Genomic DNA, 17,208 nt, shown 5'->3' with positions numbered 1-17,208 from the left:
GGAATTAAGAAGGAAATTTGCTGGTCTAACATTTGTCATTAATGAAGATAAAGAAAGTCATGTTTCAATGTTTTATTGTCTTAGAAATATCAATAAACTGAATAAAACCTAGTTATCATTTTTACAGTGCCAACCCAATAATATTATACCAACATTTTTTTTTTAATTACATATTGTTCTTAAGCCAATGCAAGAAGCAACTATTAGTATTGTTTATTTTATTAAATTACAGTTTTTAATCTATTTATTTGCAGTGGACTATGCAGCAATGTGGTGTGTGTACTAGTGGTGTCAAATGATTCATTTTATAAAATCTAATTACTTCATGAACAGGATTGAACTGCGAGACCATGACTCCAAAAAAGCTCAGAATTAACCTGTAAAGAGTAGTATGGAAATGTAACCCACGGAAACCATCTAACCATCTTTAACTGAAAGGCCTCTTTTTGATAGAAATGAGAGGAAACCTATGAAATGTCGTTTGTTTCACAGTGGTTTTGTAGGCAGGTATTTCAGTGAGACATTGGGCAACTGAAAACACAACCTTCAAGTAATTACCTCTCTTCTGTATCACTCCACGCCGCTTAGACAGAGACAGTCTAGTTCATTGACATTTTCAAATGACCATGACGATCTTTTTTCCTGTATAATGGGACCTGCCTGTGAAAACAGCCTTATGGCAGAATCTGGGTTGCACGATAAATGCGTGAATGTGCGTTAATTTTTAACGCCTTCATCAATTTTTCCTAATAGTTTGCCTTAACGCGTAAACTTGACAGCCCTAATACTGCTTTTAAAAATAGGTTACATGCTGACTGAGACCTGATAATTTTCTAATCATATTGGATTTTGGGGGATCCAGTTACATGCAATTTAAACGGTGCCTCAGCGTTTTCTGAGACTGCTGAAAAAAAATATATCAACATGCTGTTGTATGAACATCTTTTAGGCACCGCGCGCAAACCACACACTCGTTCACCCGCGGGCGCAAGCACTGGCACAGGAGTCAAACCAACGTTATAGGAGCGGGAAAAAAGAATAAAAATTCGTATAATCTTTGAGAAAAGAAATTTTGGGGGGAAACTGTACGGTAGGTCTTTCAATCATATATTTAACCATCATCACTAATTCTTTATTTTCGTTTATTTCTGAAGTATCATACAATTGAAAATGTACAGTTTGTGATGATTTATCTTTGTGTTAAGGTGTCAGTGTGATCCCTTTCATTGTTGTTACGACAGGTCAAATTGCAAATCGTATTGCTGCTTTACTACTACTACTACTAATAATAATAATAATAATAATAATAATAATAATAATAATGAAAATACTCTCGTTCTTGCTTCTTTAACTTCAGCTACAATCGAGATTTTAAAAATAATCCATAACCATACATGTGTTAACATCGATTTAACTGTATTTATACTTTTTGAACGCATCCATTTTAATGCATAACCTACAGTACAGTTTGTGATGATTTATCTTTGTGTTAAGGTGTCAGTGTGATCCCTTTCATTGTTGTTACGACAGGTCAAATTGCAAATTGTATTGCTGCTTTACTACTACTACTACTACTAATAATAATAATAATAATAATAATAATAATAATAATGAAAATACTCTCGTTCTTGCTTCTTTAACTACAGCTATAATCGAGATTTTAAAAATAATCCATAACCATACATGTGTTAACATCGATTTAACTGTATTTATACTTTTTGAACGCAACCATTTTAATGCATAACCTACACCCTATAATCTGAAACACAATTTATCAGAATATTTCCGTAAAGTAATGCGCGGGAGGCCTGTGCATTCTCCAGAATATTGGCAGATCTGAAATTAGACGAATTGTAATGCACAGATTACAACAAGATCAGATTTCACAAGTATAGTTTACCATAATGTTTATTTAATGATAATTGTTTTTCAGTTATTGTTCTAATTTATGAATTGTATCTTCATTGTATTGTATTGAATTGTAGCTTAAACGGCTAGTTTTCAGATAGGATCAAACGTTGAAGTTGTGGCCCAGGAATTTATCAGCATATGAAGATATAAATTCTCATGAATCAGAGCTCTCGCAGTCAGTAATGAGCAAAAAGCAGACAGCCGGGGCGTGTAGCACTCAGTTTCTGACTAATCTTTCCATACCCCGTGATAATACGAATAATGTGCATGGTAAACTTTTGACCCCAAGCACGAGCTGAAATGAAATATTACAATTATAGACTATAATAATTGTTCTTGCAATCCATTGGCAAATTATGCTAGTGACAGATCTGAATAAAGGCCATCATAAAACAAATGAACAGAATACAACAGTTGGAAGTTTAATCTATGTATATTGTGAAAAGAAACCGCACGAACGTATGGTTTACTGGCTTTTGTTTATAGGAGTAAATTTTATTTATAAACTACTGGCTCCCGAATAAACTATAGTGTCATTTCAGTGTAAAGACGAATACAGAATACATAGGCAACAAATCGCGCAACGTACGTGTAGCCTATGCAACCGTGATTTCAATATACAATGCGCAGTGTAATAACCACTAACTTGGTGGTGGAAATAAATCCTAAGGGGCGTTCAGTAGTTATACCGACAGAACGATAAATATATAATTTAACAGAAATGGCAGTAATATCAAAATTCTAACAATTAATTAGCAATATCTATTTAACAGTTACATTTAATAAGCCCAATCGCGAAAATATATAATATAATATAATATAATATAATATAATATAATATAATATAATATAATATAATATAATATAATATAAAAGCTAATTACCTTCGTCTTTCCTGAGCTCACAGTAGCCTACATCATTTAATTGTAAAAGAACCTGTATTATCCACTCGTCTGATGTGCGTGCGAAATGTATTTTTACGTAGTTTTTCTATGAACCGTGCGAACGACGCATTTGTGAAGGTCACCGTAAGGTGAAAAGCCGTAGGTGTTTTTATAAATTTCCAGGCATTTCATTGTCTGTGTCATGCAGAAAATATGCGGGTGACGGTCTCACAAGACAAGTGACTATATGCAACGTGTGTTTTAAAAAAATACGGTCAGTGTGAACCCGGGTGATTGATTTCTCAGCATCTCTGGCGCTGTAAAAAATAATTAATTAGAATTTATTATAATGCGTCAATTTGAGAAACTTAAGAAACTGAATACATCAGAAAATTGATTCGCTGTTTCTCCGTATGATTGTTCACAACTGCGGACAGTTACCTTGTGATTCATGAAATGTCATTGGTAGGAAATGTAATACCCAGATATTTCTGCAGTTTTACAGTAGCCTATATTTTGGCTGAAGTGAAGTGAATTCAAAGTTATTAATGAAAGCAGTCTCACAAAATAAATAATTTAATACATTATGGCCTCTGCACTTGGGGATAATAAAATAGGACAAGATGTTGGCATCATCACTTTCCTCTTAAAATCCAAAGAGCTCTCTATGCCAATCAACTATGTTGGTTAAAAAGATGAACAAATCAAGTGGTAATTGGTAGATACCTTCTGGCTACAGTCCTTTGATGAAAAATATGCCTCTCAGAATTAAGCCAGGAAGTATCCATCAATCATTGTCTGGGTTGTGGTGACGTGATTGTGCTATTTTGCACTTTTTCACAAAACCAAGCAGATCATGAATGTCATTTTAAAGAGCAAAGCACCTAATGAGAACAGCACATTCTCTTTTTGAACAGCTGATGATCTGGGAACAGCAATCAGCTGATCAGCTAACCCCCCCCCCCAGGTTTGAGCGCCACGGCAGGGTCAGGAATGGAGCCAGGACGTGAGTTTGGATCAGCTGGAGCGAGGCACACTGCCTCGGGCCTGGACCTGAACCTCAGCCAGGACTGGGGCAGCGGTTACTATGACTATGACTACGACTACAACGTGTCAGACCATGCTGGGGAGAAGTGTGTGGGGGTGGGAACGGGGTGGGGGGGGTTTGGTATCTTGAAGGCAGTGCTGTACTGTACAGTGCTGGTGGTGGGCGTGGCCGGGAACATCACCCTGCTGAGGGTGCTGTGGGGGTGGGGTACCGGCATGGGGGCGGGGCCAAGGAGGAGGCGGAGCTGGAGGACCAGCGAGATCCTGGCGACAAACCTGGCCGTCTCTGACCTGCTGTTCCTGGGGGCTCTGCCACTGTGGATCCACAGCGAAGCAAACGCAGGAGCGTGGGCTGGAGGAGAGACCACCTGCAAGGTGAGCGAGAGAGGCGGGGGGGAAGGGGGAGTGGGGGAGCGGTGGGGGGGGGGGGGGGGGGAGAGGGATAGAGATAGAGGCTGACGGAGGTCTGAAGTGTGTGATATTGTGTGCCCTGCAGCTGGCCCCCTATGTAACGGCTTTGACCATGCATGTTGGAGTGTTACTGCTGACTGTTATGAGCATTGACAGGTAAGCTAAGAGTGTGTGTGTATGTGTGTGTGTAGATATGTAGGTGTGTGTGCATGTGTGTATGTGCAGCTGTGAATGTGTGTGTGTGTGTGTGTGTGTGTGTAGATGTGTATGTGTGTGTGCATGTGTGTGTGTGCAGTTGTGAGTGTGTGTGTATGTGCGTGTGTGCATGTGTGTAACCTATAGAATGTAGGATTGAACTCTGTCTCCCCCTGCAGGTACATGGCGGTGGTGCGCCCTGGAGTGTATCGGCGGGTGAGGAAGCAGTGCTGGGCGACGGGCAGCTGCGTGATGTCATGGCTTGGCTCCGCCCTGCTGGCCCTGCCGGTGCTGCGGGTGCGAGAGCTGCAGCGGGGCGGGGCTCCGCGCTGCGGGGAGAGCGAGGAGCCACCCTACCCCCCCGAGCTCGCCCTCACGCTGCACCTCCTCACCTTCTTCCTCCCGCTGCTCCTCATCCTCTCCTGCTACTGTTCACTGGCGCGGGCGCTGCGCCGACACGTGCGGGGCGGGGCAGTGGGCTTGGCCTCCGGCAGCCCCGCCTCTCTGCACCGCGCCCTGCGCATGGTGCTGCTGGTGGCCGGAGCCTTCCTGCTCTGCTGGCTGCCCTTCAACAGCTTCAAGCTGCTGGGACTGTTGGAGCGCTGCCTGGCCCCGCCCCCTCACTGCGGCCTGCTCTGCCTGGCCCCGCCCACTCGCTGCGCCCTGCGCCGCCTGGCCCGAACCGGCATTGACTGGGCCGCCCCCCTGGGGTTCGCCCACAGCTGCCTGAACCCGCTGGCCTACGCTGCCGCCGACCGCTCGCTGCGGCGCCGCATCCAGCAGGGGGCGCCCTGGCCCTGCTGCTGCAGGAAGGATGGCCCCATGGGCGGAGCCAGGGGAGGGGCCAGCTCTCTGACCACAAGCTGGGGGGAGGGGGGCGGAGATAGGGAGAGCGCAGGGAGAGATGGGAGACAGAGGTGAAGGAGGAGTGAAGAGAAGGATGAAGAAAACAGGAAGGATGGAAATAAGAGGAGGAGGAAGGACAATAGACAAAGGGGAGTGTAAGAAAGGGTACAGCCGCCAGTCAAAGCCACACCTGTGCAGAGTTCACCCCTCTCTGTCGGAGACGAGCAGCCGCCAGTCAAAGCCATGCCTGTGCAGAGTTCACCCCTCTCTGTCGGAGACGAGCAGCCGCCAGTCAAAGCCATGCCTGTGCAGAGTTCAGCTCTGTGTGTCTGTGTGGGCTCTGAACTCTGACTCGCTAAAGAAATGCCAGTTCAGCATCTCTCCAAATGAACTGAAATCAAAAACTGTTTCTCAAAGGGGAAAAATCATCACTTGTATTTTTTTGTCAAAGTCAAGAGCAAATGGTGATTGAATTCAGGTGTTCTTTTCACCCCCTCCTCCCATCTCTCCGCTCCCTCGCTCTCTCACTCCTTCTCTATCTCAGTTAAGTCAGTTTGCCAACCGGTCTCATTTTATTTTGTTGTTGGTATCAGCAGATAATGCAGCTTTGAGACATGAAGGGAATTAATAATGTCCCATAACACTGACATTTTCATAAATATTGAAACAAATCTATTGCATTACATTGGGCATTCATTTTTTAAACACAAATGTCAGACAGAGACATTAGTTCTACATTCTCCATTAGATGAGTTCAGAGAGCTCTTGGTGTCTGGTCCAGTTGTTTGTTATTTTATGTGATTATATTTTCTGTGAATATTTTGTGTGTTTCATTCCTTTATCTAATGAATACTGTTAAGACAGCTGATTTTGTTTTTTTCTTTGTTTCTTTGTCCTAATGTCTGTGTTCCTACTAGTTAATAAATGAAAGTTAACTCAGTGATCCAGTATGATTTAATATAAACCTGACTCTTCGGAGAGAGTGGTGGTGGGATGTTATGGGTTCCATAAGGAGTCATGACCTCAGCAGAGCATTATCAAAATATGACCCATTATTTCTCATTACTGTAACCTCCCCCACTACCTGCCTCAACTGGCTTGGTGTTTTGTAGGCACAGCATTTATTTTGGACAGGGAACATAACAACTCAGACTGAGGTGAGGGAGTGGGTGAGGGGTTAACGGTGAGTGGGTGGGTGAATAAGCGGGTCATGCCAGCCTGGTTTCACTTTGAGTCTCTGCCAGGTGGAGCCGTACCACTGAAGAGCTGCCTGGCTGCCTGGCATCTTAATCTCACACAACATCAACCACAGAATCAGCGTCTGCACCACATCCTGCCTGCGCTCGCTCTCTTGTTATGACACTGTGTGCGTGCCAACACTGCTGACATCACAGCCCCTACGAGCTGCTTCCACAAGCAGCGACATCACATCCCCTATGAGCTGCTTCCACAAGCAGCGACATCACAGCCCCTACGAGCTGCTTCCACAAGCAACGACAGCACATCCCTTACAAGCTGCTTCCACAAGCAGCGACATCACATCCCCTATGAGCTGCATCCACAAGCAGCGACATCACATCCCTCATGAGCTGCTTCCACAAGCAGTGACATCACATCCCCTACGAGCTGCTCCAGTTTACTCCAGTGGCCTGCATCGTCCGCAGATCCCCACAAAGCACCTTTGGGATGAGGTGGAACAAGAGGTTTGCAGCATGAATGTGCCACTGAAACATCTGCAGGACCTGCATGGGTCAGTATGACCCCCACGAGTGGCTTCATAGACACTAGTGGTATAAATAATATTTTAATATATAAGATGCACTTATAAATGCACTGGCAAAACAAGGTCTGTGGGAGAGGGATCATAAAAATCTGTCATTCATTTTTTAAAAGAAGCATCTCATGATCAGTGATTAATATGTCCCTTTTCTGTTTTTCACATGACCCAGGTCTTCACTGTCAGCACCCAATGAGATGATCAGCACCTGACTTCCTGTTTGAGTCTCACGGTCCCACGGTGGGGGCGCCACCTGGCTGCTGTGGGGGGGAGGGCAGGCGGTGGGGCGTGGGGTTCACCCACAGTCACGGGGGGGCCCTGGTGCAGGTGTCTGGTTCCAGGGAGGTAAGGGGCAGCAGGAAGTCACTGGGGATAGGGGGTTGGGGTTAGGGTTAGGGTTCCAGGGAGGTAAGGGGTAGCAGGAAGTCACTGGGGATAGGGGGTTAGGGTTAGGGTTAGGGTTCCAGGGAGGTAAGGGGCAGCAGGAAGTCACTGGGGGTAGGGGGTTAGGGTTAGGGTTAGGGTTCCAGGGAGGTAAGGGGCAGCAGGAAGGCACTGGGTGAAGGGGGTTATCTGGTGTCAGTGGAGACATCTGTTGTTGTGTTGAAGGGCATGGTAGCTGTAGTGTAGGGGTCAGATAGTATAAAAATCAATATTATGCAGTGATAATGAATAACTCTGTAGTTCAGATGGGAGAGGGCCTGGACCGGGGGTGGGGGTGTTCTGCCCAAGCTTCCTCTCAGAAGTAATCAATCTATCCTTATTGACCTTGTTTAGGGGACCAGTTCATGTGACAAGTGATGATATGCTAGTGCTAAAGGTAAATGCTATAAATACTCAGACGGACTGCCCCTCTGTAGGGCTGTGGGCACACATCTGTTGTGCGAACAGACTCCCCTTCTGAAAATGTACATAATAGAAGTGAGACCCTCCCCAATGACAGTGTGTTTTAATGTAGAACTGTTGCTGTGCTCACTGCACCTGAACTCACATTTAAAGTGCACATGAACCAAGAGTCTCAGGCATTTAAGTAGAATAAATATTTATTTAACACCCGTGAATTTGAATAATCAAAAATACAGTCAGTCTCAGGCCTGATTCTCACAGAGCACAGAAGCCGTTGTCCTCCCTGATCATAGACAGGCATCTTTAACTAGGCAGGTGAGCACGCCCTCAGCCAACTTAAGCTTGTGAAGTCCCGGAAGTAAGCCTGTACTGTGCATGTGAGGGCAAAACACTGGAGCTCCCATTAAAATGAATGGGGAATATCAGACTTTTGAAGGCAAAACAAAATGTCCTCGCTGGTATTTTGAAACTCGACTGACGACCGTTCATATGAAAAGCACATTGAAAAATATGCTTTATGAAATAAAGTATGGACGTTTTGATAAATATTTTCCCAAGACTTCTGGACCAAAACAACCATTGTTTCAGAAACTGCTGCACATAATAAAATTTATGATTTTAAAAAATGGACCAATGAGGTTTTCTTCAGTTGTTAAATCACTTTGAATTTCTACATTGAATTCAACTGGGCAGCAAGTTAATTTGCCCTCAAGCATGTGCAGTACAGGCTGTTTCCCGTTACTTCCTAGGCTTCACCGCCTGGTACTTCCTACCCACTCCATTTCCTATGTACACTCTATGTCCCTGATTCACTGCCACATACTGCACTTCCTGTTCACACTCAAATCATTTACGGCACTTGCTGTTCACACTAGTCACACTTACTGCACTTCCTGCTCACACTCAAAGCACACTTACTGCACTTCCTGTTCACACTAGTCACACTTACTGCACTTAGTTCTCACACTAGTCACATTTACTGCGCTTCCTGCTTACACTAGTCATACTTACTGCACTTCTTGCTCACACTAGTCACACTTACTGCACTTTCTGCTCAGATTAGTCACACTTTCTGCACTTCACACACACCGCTGCACTTCCTGTTTGCACTCCAGTCACTTACTGCAGTTCCTGCTCACACTAGAATCACATTTACTGTACTTCCTGCTCACACTACACTCATACATACTGCACTTCCTGTTCACACTAAAGTCACACTTACTGCACTTAGTTCTCACACTAATCACACTTACTGCTCTTCTTGCTCACACTAGTCACACTTACTGCACTTAGTTCTCACACGACTAGTCACACTTACTGCACTTCTTGCTCACACTAGAGTCACATTTACTGCACTTAGTTCTCACACTAGTCACACTTACTGCACTTCCTGCTCATACTAATCACACTTACTGCACTTCCTCCTCACAATAAAGTCACATACACTGCACTTCCTGTTTGCACTCCAGTCACTTACTGCACTTTGTGCTCACACTAGAATCACATTTACTGCATTTCCTGCTCACACTAGTCACACATACTGCATTTCCTGCCCAGCATTTCCCAGCATTTCATTACAGAATTCTGACTTAAGTCCATCTATGAAAACCTGAGTATTTTAAGTCTGTAGTGATAATGAGGCCTTGTCTCTTCATGTCTGTGATGAGAAGTTTCTCTTTTCATACGAGAAACCCTGTCATTTGCGCTTAATCACAGCTTGTTGGGTTAAAAAAACAGAAAGGAATGAAAAGAGTCAAATCCCCTGCTCAGTTTCATGAATAATAATTAGAATGACAGATGTCTGAGAGCAGGCTTATCTTGTGGTAGGTACTTAGAGGAAGGTTAACCACCAGGCCAGACTGATACTGGGGGTGGGGCAAGGTTACCATGGCGATGGGGTCGAGGTGTTGATAGAAGCAGCTGGGCTGACCACAGGGCAGGGTTACTGCCTTATTTAGCAACCGCAATATCCCTGCCTCCTGTGGCCACGCCCCCCACGACCACACCCGCTGACCCTGCCCCCCATGGCCACACCCCCTGGTCATGCCCCCGTGACCACACCTCAGTGACCACACCCCCATGGTTCAGCCCCTCTGTGACCAGCCCCCCCACACCCCCCCCGGCCTTGACCCGTGGCCACGCCCCCATGGCCACGCCCCCCCTGGCGGTGTCCTCTGAGGCCACACCCCTGGTCTGCTTCTTCCTCCAGCGGTACTCCCTCATCCTGAGCCGGGCCATCTCTCGGTCGCGCGCCACCGCCTCCATGCTGCGCCGCTGCCGGAACATTCTGACCCGCATCGTCTCCGACGCCCGCCGCTCCAGGTACCTGCTGGGGTCCTGTTTCACCCGCGCGCGGTACTCCCGCTGTCTCTGCGCGTGGCTCTTCCTGGGCCCACCCCCCTGCAGCCCCATCCGGACCAAACCCTCCACCTGCAACACAGAAAGAAAAAAATAATAATATTGGAAATGTCTGTACCAGCAGCTGGGGTCAGTTACTCAACAATTTGCAATATTGAAACTACAACAACAGTCGGATTTCAGGAAACCACCGCTCAAGTTTCCATGCTAGCCCACCTGCACGCAACAGCCATTGTCGTTTCAACACAGCAACCTGTTAGCAACTTACTTTATAAAAGCACTTAACAGCTTTGAAATCTACGGCTGAGATATCAATGGGTGTAACTTGTCTCGTAGATCAAAACGTGAAACTCTCTCAGGCATACTTTAACCGAAGACCTGATTTCCGGCGGAAAACAAAATCCCTACAGGGAAAACAGCATTGGAATTCAGACGAGGGAACCCATGGCTCGAAACGCAAACCTTACTTCCCGGTTTTAGGACTACAAACTGTAGCACTCTAAACTACAGCAGCCTTCAGTCTCTGACATCAACATTAGACTGATACAGCAGCCTTCACTCTCTGACATCATCATTATTAGACTGATACAGCAGCATTTAGCCTCTCAGTAGCAACACACCATTATTTGTGAAGACTCCCACATATGGGTATAAAAGCATATATAAATTCTACACTTCCCTCTACTTTGCAACCATTCTACAGTCAGAGATACTGTCTGAAAATGACATTAAGGTCCAGTCGATAAAGTTTTTCTCCTCTAATATAGAGGAGGAAATTGCATTGCACCGATTGAACAGTCCTCCTGCAGGAAGCCTAACAATCTGCCGGTTGTGTCTAGTTACACGGTGGGGCGCTCTACCGCTTTGACCTGGGGTGAGAGGCCGATAACACCGTTAGCGCTAATGCCGCTAACGACACGGTGGTGTAGCACTGCAAACAGAGATCCTGACACATTTGGATATTTTTGACTCAATTTTTTTTATTTTCATTTCAACTTAAAATACAGGTTTTGAACATTTTTCTGTGTTTTATATACGTATATACGCTGGTACTGGGCAAACACCCCATTAGTGTGAGTATGACCATGTAGACAAGAGCATGTAAGGAGGACTGGAGCTGACCCCCAGACCAGCTGTGCACACTGCCTGACAGACAGGGTCATGGCCAACCCCTGAAACGAACCTCCAGCAGACCCCAAACGCTGCTCAGCTGCCAAGCAACCAGCGTCTGTTTACACCCAACTGCCTGGTTTCTCTCTCGAAGGGGAATTCCACCACAAAATGAACGCTTCCCTGTAGAAGAGCAGCTGTCCTGATTAAACTGCGCTCTCAAGCAGAACAGGAGTGAGTGCAGACACAGCCCCAAACTACAGCGCATGCTCCAGGTACCTGCTTTACTGTGGACCACCACAGAGCGAGCACTCACAGGCCATGGGCGGGCACTCACAGGCCATGGAGCGGGCACTCACAGGCCATGGAGCGGGCACTCACAGGCCACGGAGCGGGCACTCACAGGCCACGGAGCGGGCACTCACAGGCCATGGAGCGGGCACTCACAGGCCACAGAGCGGGCACTCACAGGCCATGGGCGGGCATCAGGCAATGCCAGTCACAGGTTGCCACTCCAAATGAGCACAAACGCAGGGGCTGGGCATTACGACTGGGCTGGAGAGAGGGTAGCGCTACACGCTAGCAGGCTAGCCACCGCAGAAACAAAATCTGGAAAGAAAATGTCTTCAGTTCACTTTACTGCTTAAGTTAGCATTAGGGTTAAGTTGTATTAAAAAGAAAATGGCAATTCAGTCGGCCAAACTGCATGGATTTAACGTTACTACAATATGAATAAATTATTTATGCAGCTGACTCATAACAAGCTATTTCAGACACAGTCACGACTTGTGCAATATTTGGTTGTTATAACGTATCCGGCATATTTTATTATAAAATACCGGTGGTGGGAGAGAATGGGGGAGAGGAGATGGAGGAGTTAAGCCAGGCAGGGAGAAATGTATTTTTATTTTGTAGTGTTGATGTGTCTAGGGCTGGGTTTGGCTGCCTTTTTTTGACCGCAGTCTCTGGCCTGCCCTGCTAATGTGCTGCAGTACAGTCACTGTGACGTATAACTCCACCAAGACATCTCTGCACAGAGACTGCTTTGGCCAGCCACACAGAGTTAATTAATTACGTCTTGATCAGTTAAATGAGCTAAATGTTGTTTTGTGGTGGAATTCCTCTTTAACCAAATAACTTCTGTTAAACCAACTGCCAGGTTTCTCTCTCCTGACCAATTTAGCTTACTTGTGCAGAGTGAGGAGTCCTCTGCAAAGTATTCTGTCTTCAAGAGACAACTTAATATTCACACACTCAGGCGCAGATTCAACCATAACTGCAATGCACCTGAAATAAGATTTTTTTAACCTTTTCATTTCTCACATGTAATCATTTTCACTGATATCACTGGCCACTTGAAAAGTAATATTAATAAAACGTGTTACTAATTCAAAAGGATAAAACCAACTGTGGTTAGATCAAGGACTGGGGCGCAGGTACAAAGAGAATCAGGTGTTCTAATACAGAGGGGTCTGGTAACTTCATTAAAAGGTGTAAAACTTATGTAAAAAAATATCACTTCCCCTGTTACACAAGGGCATGTTTTTCCTATTTGTAGCAGACCAAAAGGGTTTTTAAATAAATAAATACCGAGCACATAAGGCAATGAAGAAATACATTAAGGGTTAAGAAGAACAATATCTTAATTAGATTATCAAAGGTTCAAAGAATTTTTCAAAAAGCAGAAAACTGTTCCCTACACTGAACTTAGCAATGGGAAGCTGCTATTTACAGCTGAACAATCTGTCCCCCGTGTGAATTCTCTGGTGCCGTTTCAAGTTGCTTTTCAGAGTAAACCTCTTCCCACAGTTGGTACAAATGTAGGGTCTCTCTCCTGTGTGAACCCTGCGGTGAGCTTTCAGGTTGCTCAGCTTGGTGAAACCCCTCCCACACTGAATGCAGCTGAACGGTTTTTCCCCCGTGTGTGTTTTCAGGTGCTCTTTAAGGTACGGCAAGCGGGAAAAGCTCTTCCCACAACGCGTGCAACAGAACGGTCTCTCTACCGCGGGATCTCTGTGGTGCAGCTGGGTGGTTTTTGACTGAGTGAAACCCCTGAGGTGTACGGTGCAGCCAGCCGTGTCGGGGGGGTCCGCCCGCACCCCCGTGCTGCTCGGGGCGGCTCTGAGAGACTGAGGGAGGACCAGCCCCTGCTGCTGGGGAGGGAAGCGCAGAGCCAGGCTCTCCAGCTTCTCTGGAAAGCACTGCAGTGATGTCACTGCGCCCTGTGGGGGGGGCGAGTGGGCCGTGTGCTCTACCTGCAGGTCTCCTCTGTCCCAGGACTCCCTGTGAGCTACGTCCCATCTGAGCTCCTCACTGCACACGGGCTGCACCTCCGCCTCCTCTTTAATGAGCAGCGCCTCCGATTTCACATTAAGGTACTGCAGAGGGGAGGCGCTGTTCCCCGCCCCCTCCTCAGCGGGGCGGGGCTGCGGGTCCCTGTGAGCCTGCGGACTGGCTGGCTCTGCCGCTGCAGCGTACGGGGGGTCCAGCCCCTCCGCCTCAGCGTGGCTGTCCCCTAATTTAAAGGTGGTCCAGGTGACGCGCTGCGAGTCGGGGTCACTGCGGCGTGGCCCGCAGCGCTGAGGCCCAGCCAGACCGAGTCTGCGGGCGGCGGCTTCCTGTCCCGCCTCCGACTCGTACGCCCCGCAGGCCTCCCCGCCGCGCGGCCTGCTGCTCTGCCGCTCTGGCAGGAGGCTGCCTGAAGAGGGCGCTGTGTCCTGTCCCACAGCGGGGCTCCACTCCGGCTCAGCACAGCCCTTACTGAGAGGAGGAGGAGGGTCTGCTTCAGCTCCTGCATCAACACAGACACACAAACGCCCCTTTCAACAGCTGCTACACACGCCATAACACAAACACACACATCATACACACTTACACATACACACACACGTCATAATATACACACACACATCATAATACACACACATCATACACACTTACACATACATACACACACGTCATAATATACACACACATACACACTTACACATACACACACGTCATAATATACACACACATACACACTTACACATATACACACACGTCATAACACACACACATCATACACACTTACACATACACACACACGTCATAATATACACACACATACACACTTACACATACATACACACACATCATACACACTTACACACACACATTATAATATACACACATAATACACACTTATACACACATACACACTTATACATACACACACACGTCATAATATACACACACATACACACTTACACACACACACACGTCAACACACACACATCATACACACTTACACATACACACACACGTCATAATACACACACATCATACACACTTACACACACACGTTATAATATACACACATAATACACACTTATACACACATACACACTTATACATACACACACACGTCATAATATACACACACATACACACTTACACACACACACACGTCATAACACACACACATCATACACACTTACACATACACACACACGTCATAATACACACACATCATACACACTTACACACACACGTTATAATATACACACATAATACACACTTATACACACATACACACTTATACATACACACACACGTCATAATATACACAAATCACACACACATATACATACACACACATCATAATATACACACATCATACATACACACACACACGTCATGATATACACACATCATACAGAGTTATACACATACACACGTCATAATACACACACACACACATCCACAAACACACACATAAAACAATGGGTTTTCACACTCTAAAGTAACAGAATGATGGGTTTCAGAATGAGAAGGTGGTTTCTAACCGGACAGTGTTCCTGAGGGTGGGTCCTCTGACTCCTCGCTGGAAACTCCGACTCTGCCGCAGTCCAGGCACCTCGCTCGCCCACCGCTCTCTCGCTCTCTGCGCCGGCTCTCCGACCACTGCAGCCGCTGCCTCAGGGCCTCCACTTCCTGTTTGCTCCGAGCCACTTCCTCCAGGAAGCTGTCCTCCACCAGCCGGGTGATCTCATACATGGCCGACTTGAGCACCGTTTCCATGACAGCAGAGAGCTGGACTTGGAAAGTGAGGATGGCGTCTGACATGTTGGCGAGCGTTTGAGCGCCGACCCCACGGCACACTCCAGGGTCTCTACTTCCTGTCCCAAGGTCTCCACTTCCTCTCCGTAGCAGTCCGGTCCCTCCACTGACCCCCAACTTCGTGCCCTCTTCTTACCTTGGTGCCCAAGAATGAAAAGATTCACCACAAATTAAATAATGTTTTTTGTACAAGTAAAGCAAAATAACAAAATAAGGGTATCCTGTACTTGTGTCCTGTTGAAATATTGGGCTACTTCACACTTCCTGAGCACTTTAAGATCCTTAATTCCCTTCTACGCCAATATGAGTGCACCAGTAGCCAGGGCAGAGGGTTGGCAAACTCATTTCTACATCTCAAACCACAAAGGTATAATCTGTCTGTCAGAGGACCCAAAACCATCACAGAACACAGCCAAATGCAGAGCAGTGTCTTCAAAAACAACCAAACCAAGAAAATTGACCAAACTATCAAAAGGTTTCACTCAAAAAGAGGTGTATCTACTCAGGAATGAATCATCTGCGCCTTTTAAAACCAACGTTTGTATTTTTACAATGCGGAGACAATTTCAGAGCGGGAAATGTCTAAATACCAGTTGGTTTTAGTTGAAAGCAGAAGTCGTCGGTGTAAAATAATTATAGTATGCTCATCTGAAAGCCACAGCTGATTAAAGTGATATGGTGCGTGCAGTCTTGTTTTGTAATTTGTCTTTGATAAAAACTCGCAATTCATCACGTGCTTAGGATTCGCAGGGATTTAAATTTAAGGTTAGTTGGGTGGCTAAATTTGTGTTAGCACATACGAATGAACACACGGACGATGATAGTTAGAAAGCTAATTAAGTTACCTTGTCAAACGAACTTGTAAAACTTATTTTAGACAACCTTTAAGCGCTATGAAAAACAAGCAATGAATTAGGTAATGTTACATCAGGTTCCTAGTAATAGTTTTGCATGTAGCTACAGCTAGCTACTTAGCTAGCTAAACGTCAACAATACCGAGGTAGCACACGCTAGCCAGCTATCAGTGATAGCTAAGAATCACTGGGGAATGGACTTTACGAGTAAGCAAACAAAGATATTTGAATTATTATTTTTGTTTTGTTTTCAACGATGAGGTGAAGTTATTCAAGTATTGTAGTACGTGTACATTTCACGTTTGTAGTCAGACAATGCTGTAGGTGTACTCACCGGATATAGTTCTCCATTAAGGATATTTCAGCAATCCTTACGGTGGCCTCAGAGGACCGAAACACGTGAAAATAAAGCGTTTGTAAAACGTCACCAACCGATTCATAAAGAAAAAAATATTTTTATCATAATTATCCCAAATTTGGCCTCGAACTTCAATAATAGGGAAATTATATTTTAGCTCAACGTTTGGATGATCTTGCCACATATATACATTCATATTTACTTTGTGGCAGGGTGAATGAGAGAACATTTAATTGAGAAAAATCTGTTAAAAAATAAGGTTTGGAAATGAGATTAAGAGAGCAAGGCTAGAATTGCTTCTGGCATTATTGTATGTATATTTTGCCTGCGTTCCACTGCCCCCTCCCCCTCACCGAGCTTGGTTATTTTAGCTCTGATCTAAAGCTACTGCTGCTACAGCAAAGCCTGGAAAAAACAAGCAAGTTGTTTAAATGTAGAGCTGCACTGAAAAGAGCTCTCGGCACTGTATAGGAAAGCTATATGCCAGCCTGGAGAAACACCTGCCATTCC

The 17,208-nt window shown here is 45.6% G+C and overlaps 2 protein-coding genes across 3 annotated transcripts; one reads left to right on the top strand and one right to left on the bottom strand.

Moving 5' to 3' along the window:
* Nucleotides 1-4,058: 4,058 nt before the first annotated feature.
* Nucleotides 4,059-6,183, top strand: LOC118228230 (G-protein coupled receptor 15-like). Its single transcript, XM_035419578.1, has 3 exons — nt 4,059-4,217; nt 4,339-4,409; nt 4,628-6,183. Exons 1-3 carry the CDS (start codon nt 4,059-4,061, stop codon nt 5,367-5,369), a joined length of 972 nt encoding a protein of 323 aa, XP_035275469.1. The 3' UTR covers nt 5,370-6,183.
* Nucleotides 6,184-11,235: 5,052 nt separating this feature from the next.
* Nucleotides 11,236-16,745, bottom strand: LOC118227893 (zinc finger protein 628-like). Of its 2 annotated transcripts, none has more exons than XM_035418917.1 (3): nt 16,675-16,745; nt 15,213-15,622; nt 11,236-14,176 (listed from the first exon to the last, which is right to left on the bottom strand). In XM_035418917.1, the coding sequence occupies exons 2-3, from the start codon at nt 15,490-15,492 to the stop codon at nt 13,110-13,112; spliced, it is 1,347 nt and encodes a 448-aa protein (XP_035274808.1). In that variant the 5' UTR covers nt 15,493-15,622; nt 16,675-16,745; the 3' UTR covers nt 11,236-13,109. The 2 variants fall into 2 exon arrangements, with proteins under 2 accessions (XP_035274808.1, XP_035274809.1); XM_035418918.1 differs by lacking the exon at nt 16,675-16,745 and adding an exon at nt 16,332-16,658.
* Nucleotides 16,746-17,208: the final 463 nt, after the last annotated feature.

The sequence above is a fragment of the Anguilla anguilla genome, chromosome 5 (assembly GCF_013347855.1).
Source record: "Anguilla anguilla isolate fAngAng1 chromosome 5, fAngAng1.pri, whole genome shotgun sequence".
NCBI classification, from domain to species: domain Eukaryota; kingdom Metazoa; phylum Chordata; class Actinopteri; order Anguilliformes; family Anguillidae; genus Anguilla; species Anguilla anguilla.
The sequence above is the reverse complement of the archived record's forward strand: the minus strand, read 5'-3'. Positions and strand labels throughout refer to the sequence as shown.

What these genes read in the sequence shown, in the direction of transcription:
- LOC118228230 (XM_035419578.1), top strand. Translation starts at nt 4,059, where the DNA reads ATGGGGGCGGGGCCAAGGAGGAGGCGGAGCTGGAGGACCAGCGAGATC. An exon ending in GAGGAGAGACCACCTGCAAG is followed by an intron (nt 4,218 to 4,338) that starts GTGAGCGAGAGA and finishes TGTGCCCTGCAG; the next exon opens with CTGGCCCCCTATGTAACGGC. An exon ending in ACTGTTATGAGCATTGACAG is followed by an intron (nt 4,410 to 4,627) that starts GTAAGCTAAGAG and finishes CTCCCCCTGCAG; the next exon opens with GTACATGGCGGTGGTGCGCC.
- LOC118227893 (XM_035418917.1), bottom strand. Translation starts at nt 15,492, where the DNA reads ATGTCAGACGCCATCCTCACTTTCCAAGTCCAGCTCTCTGCTGTCATG. An exon ending in ACCCTCAGGAACACTGTCCG is followed by an intron (nt 14,177 to 15,212) that starts GTTAGAAACCAC and finishes GTGTTGATGCAG; the next exon opens with GAGCTGAAGCAGACCCTCCT.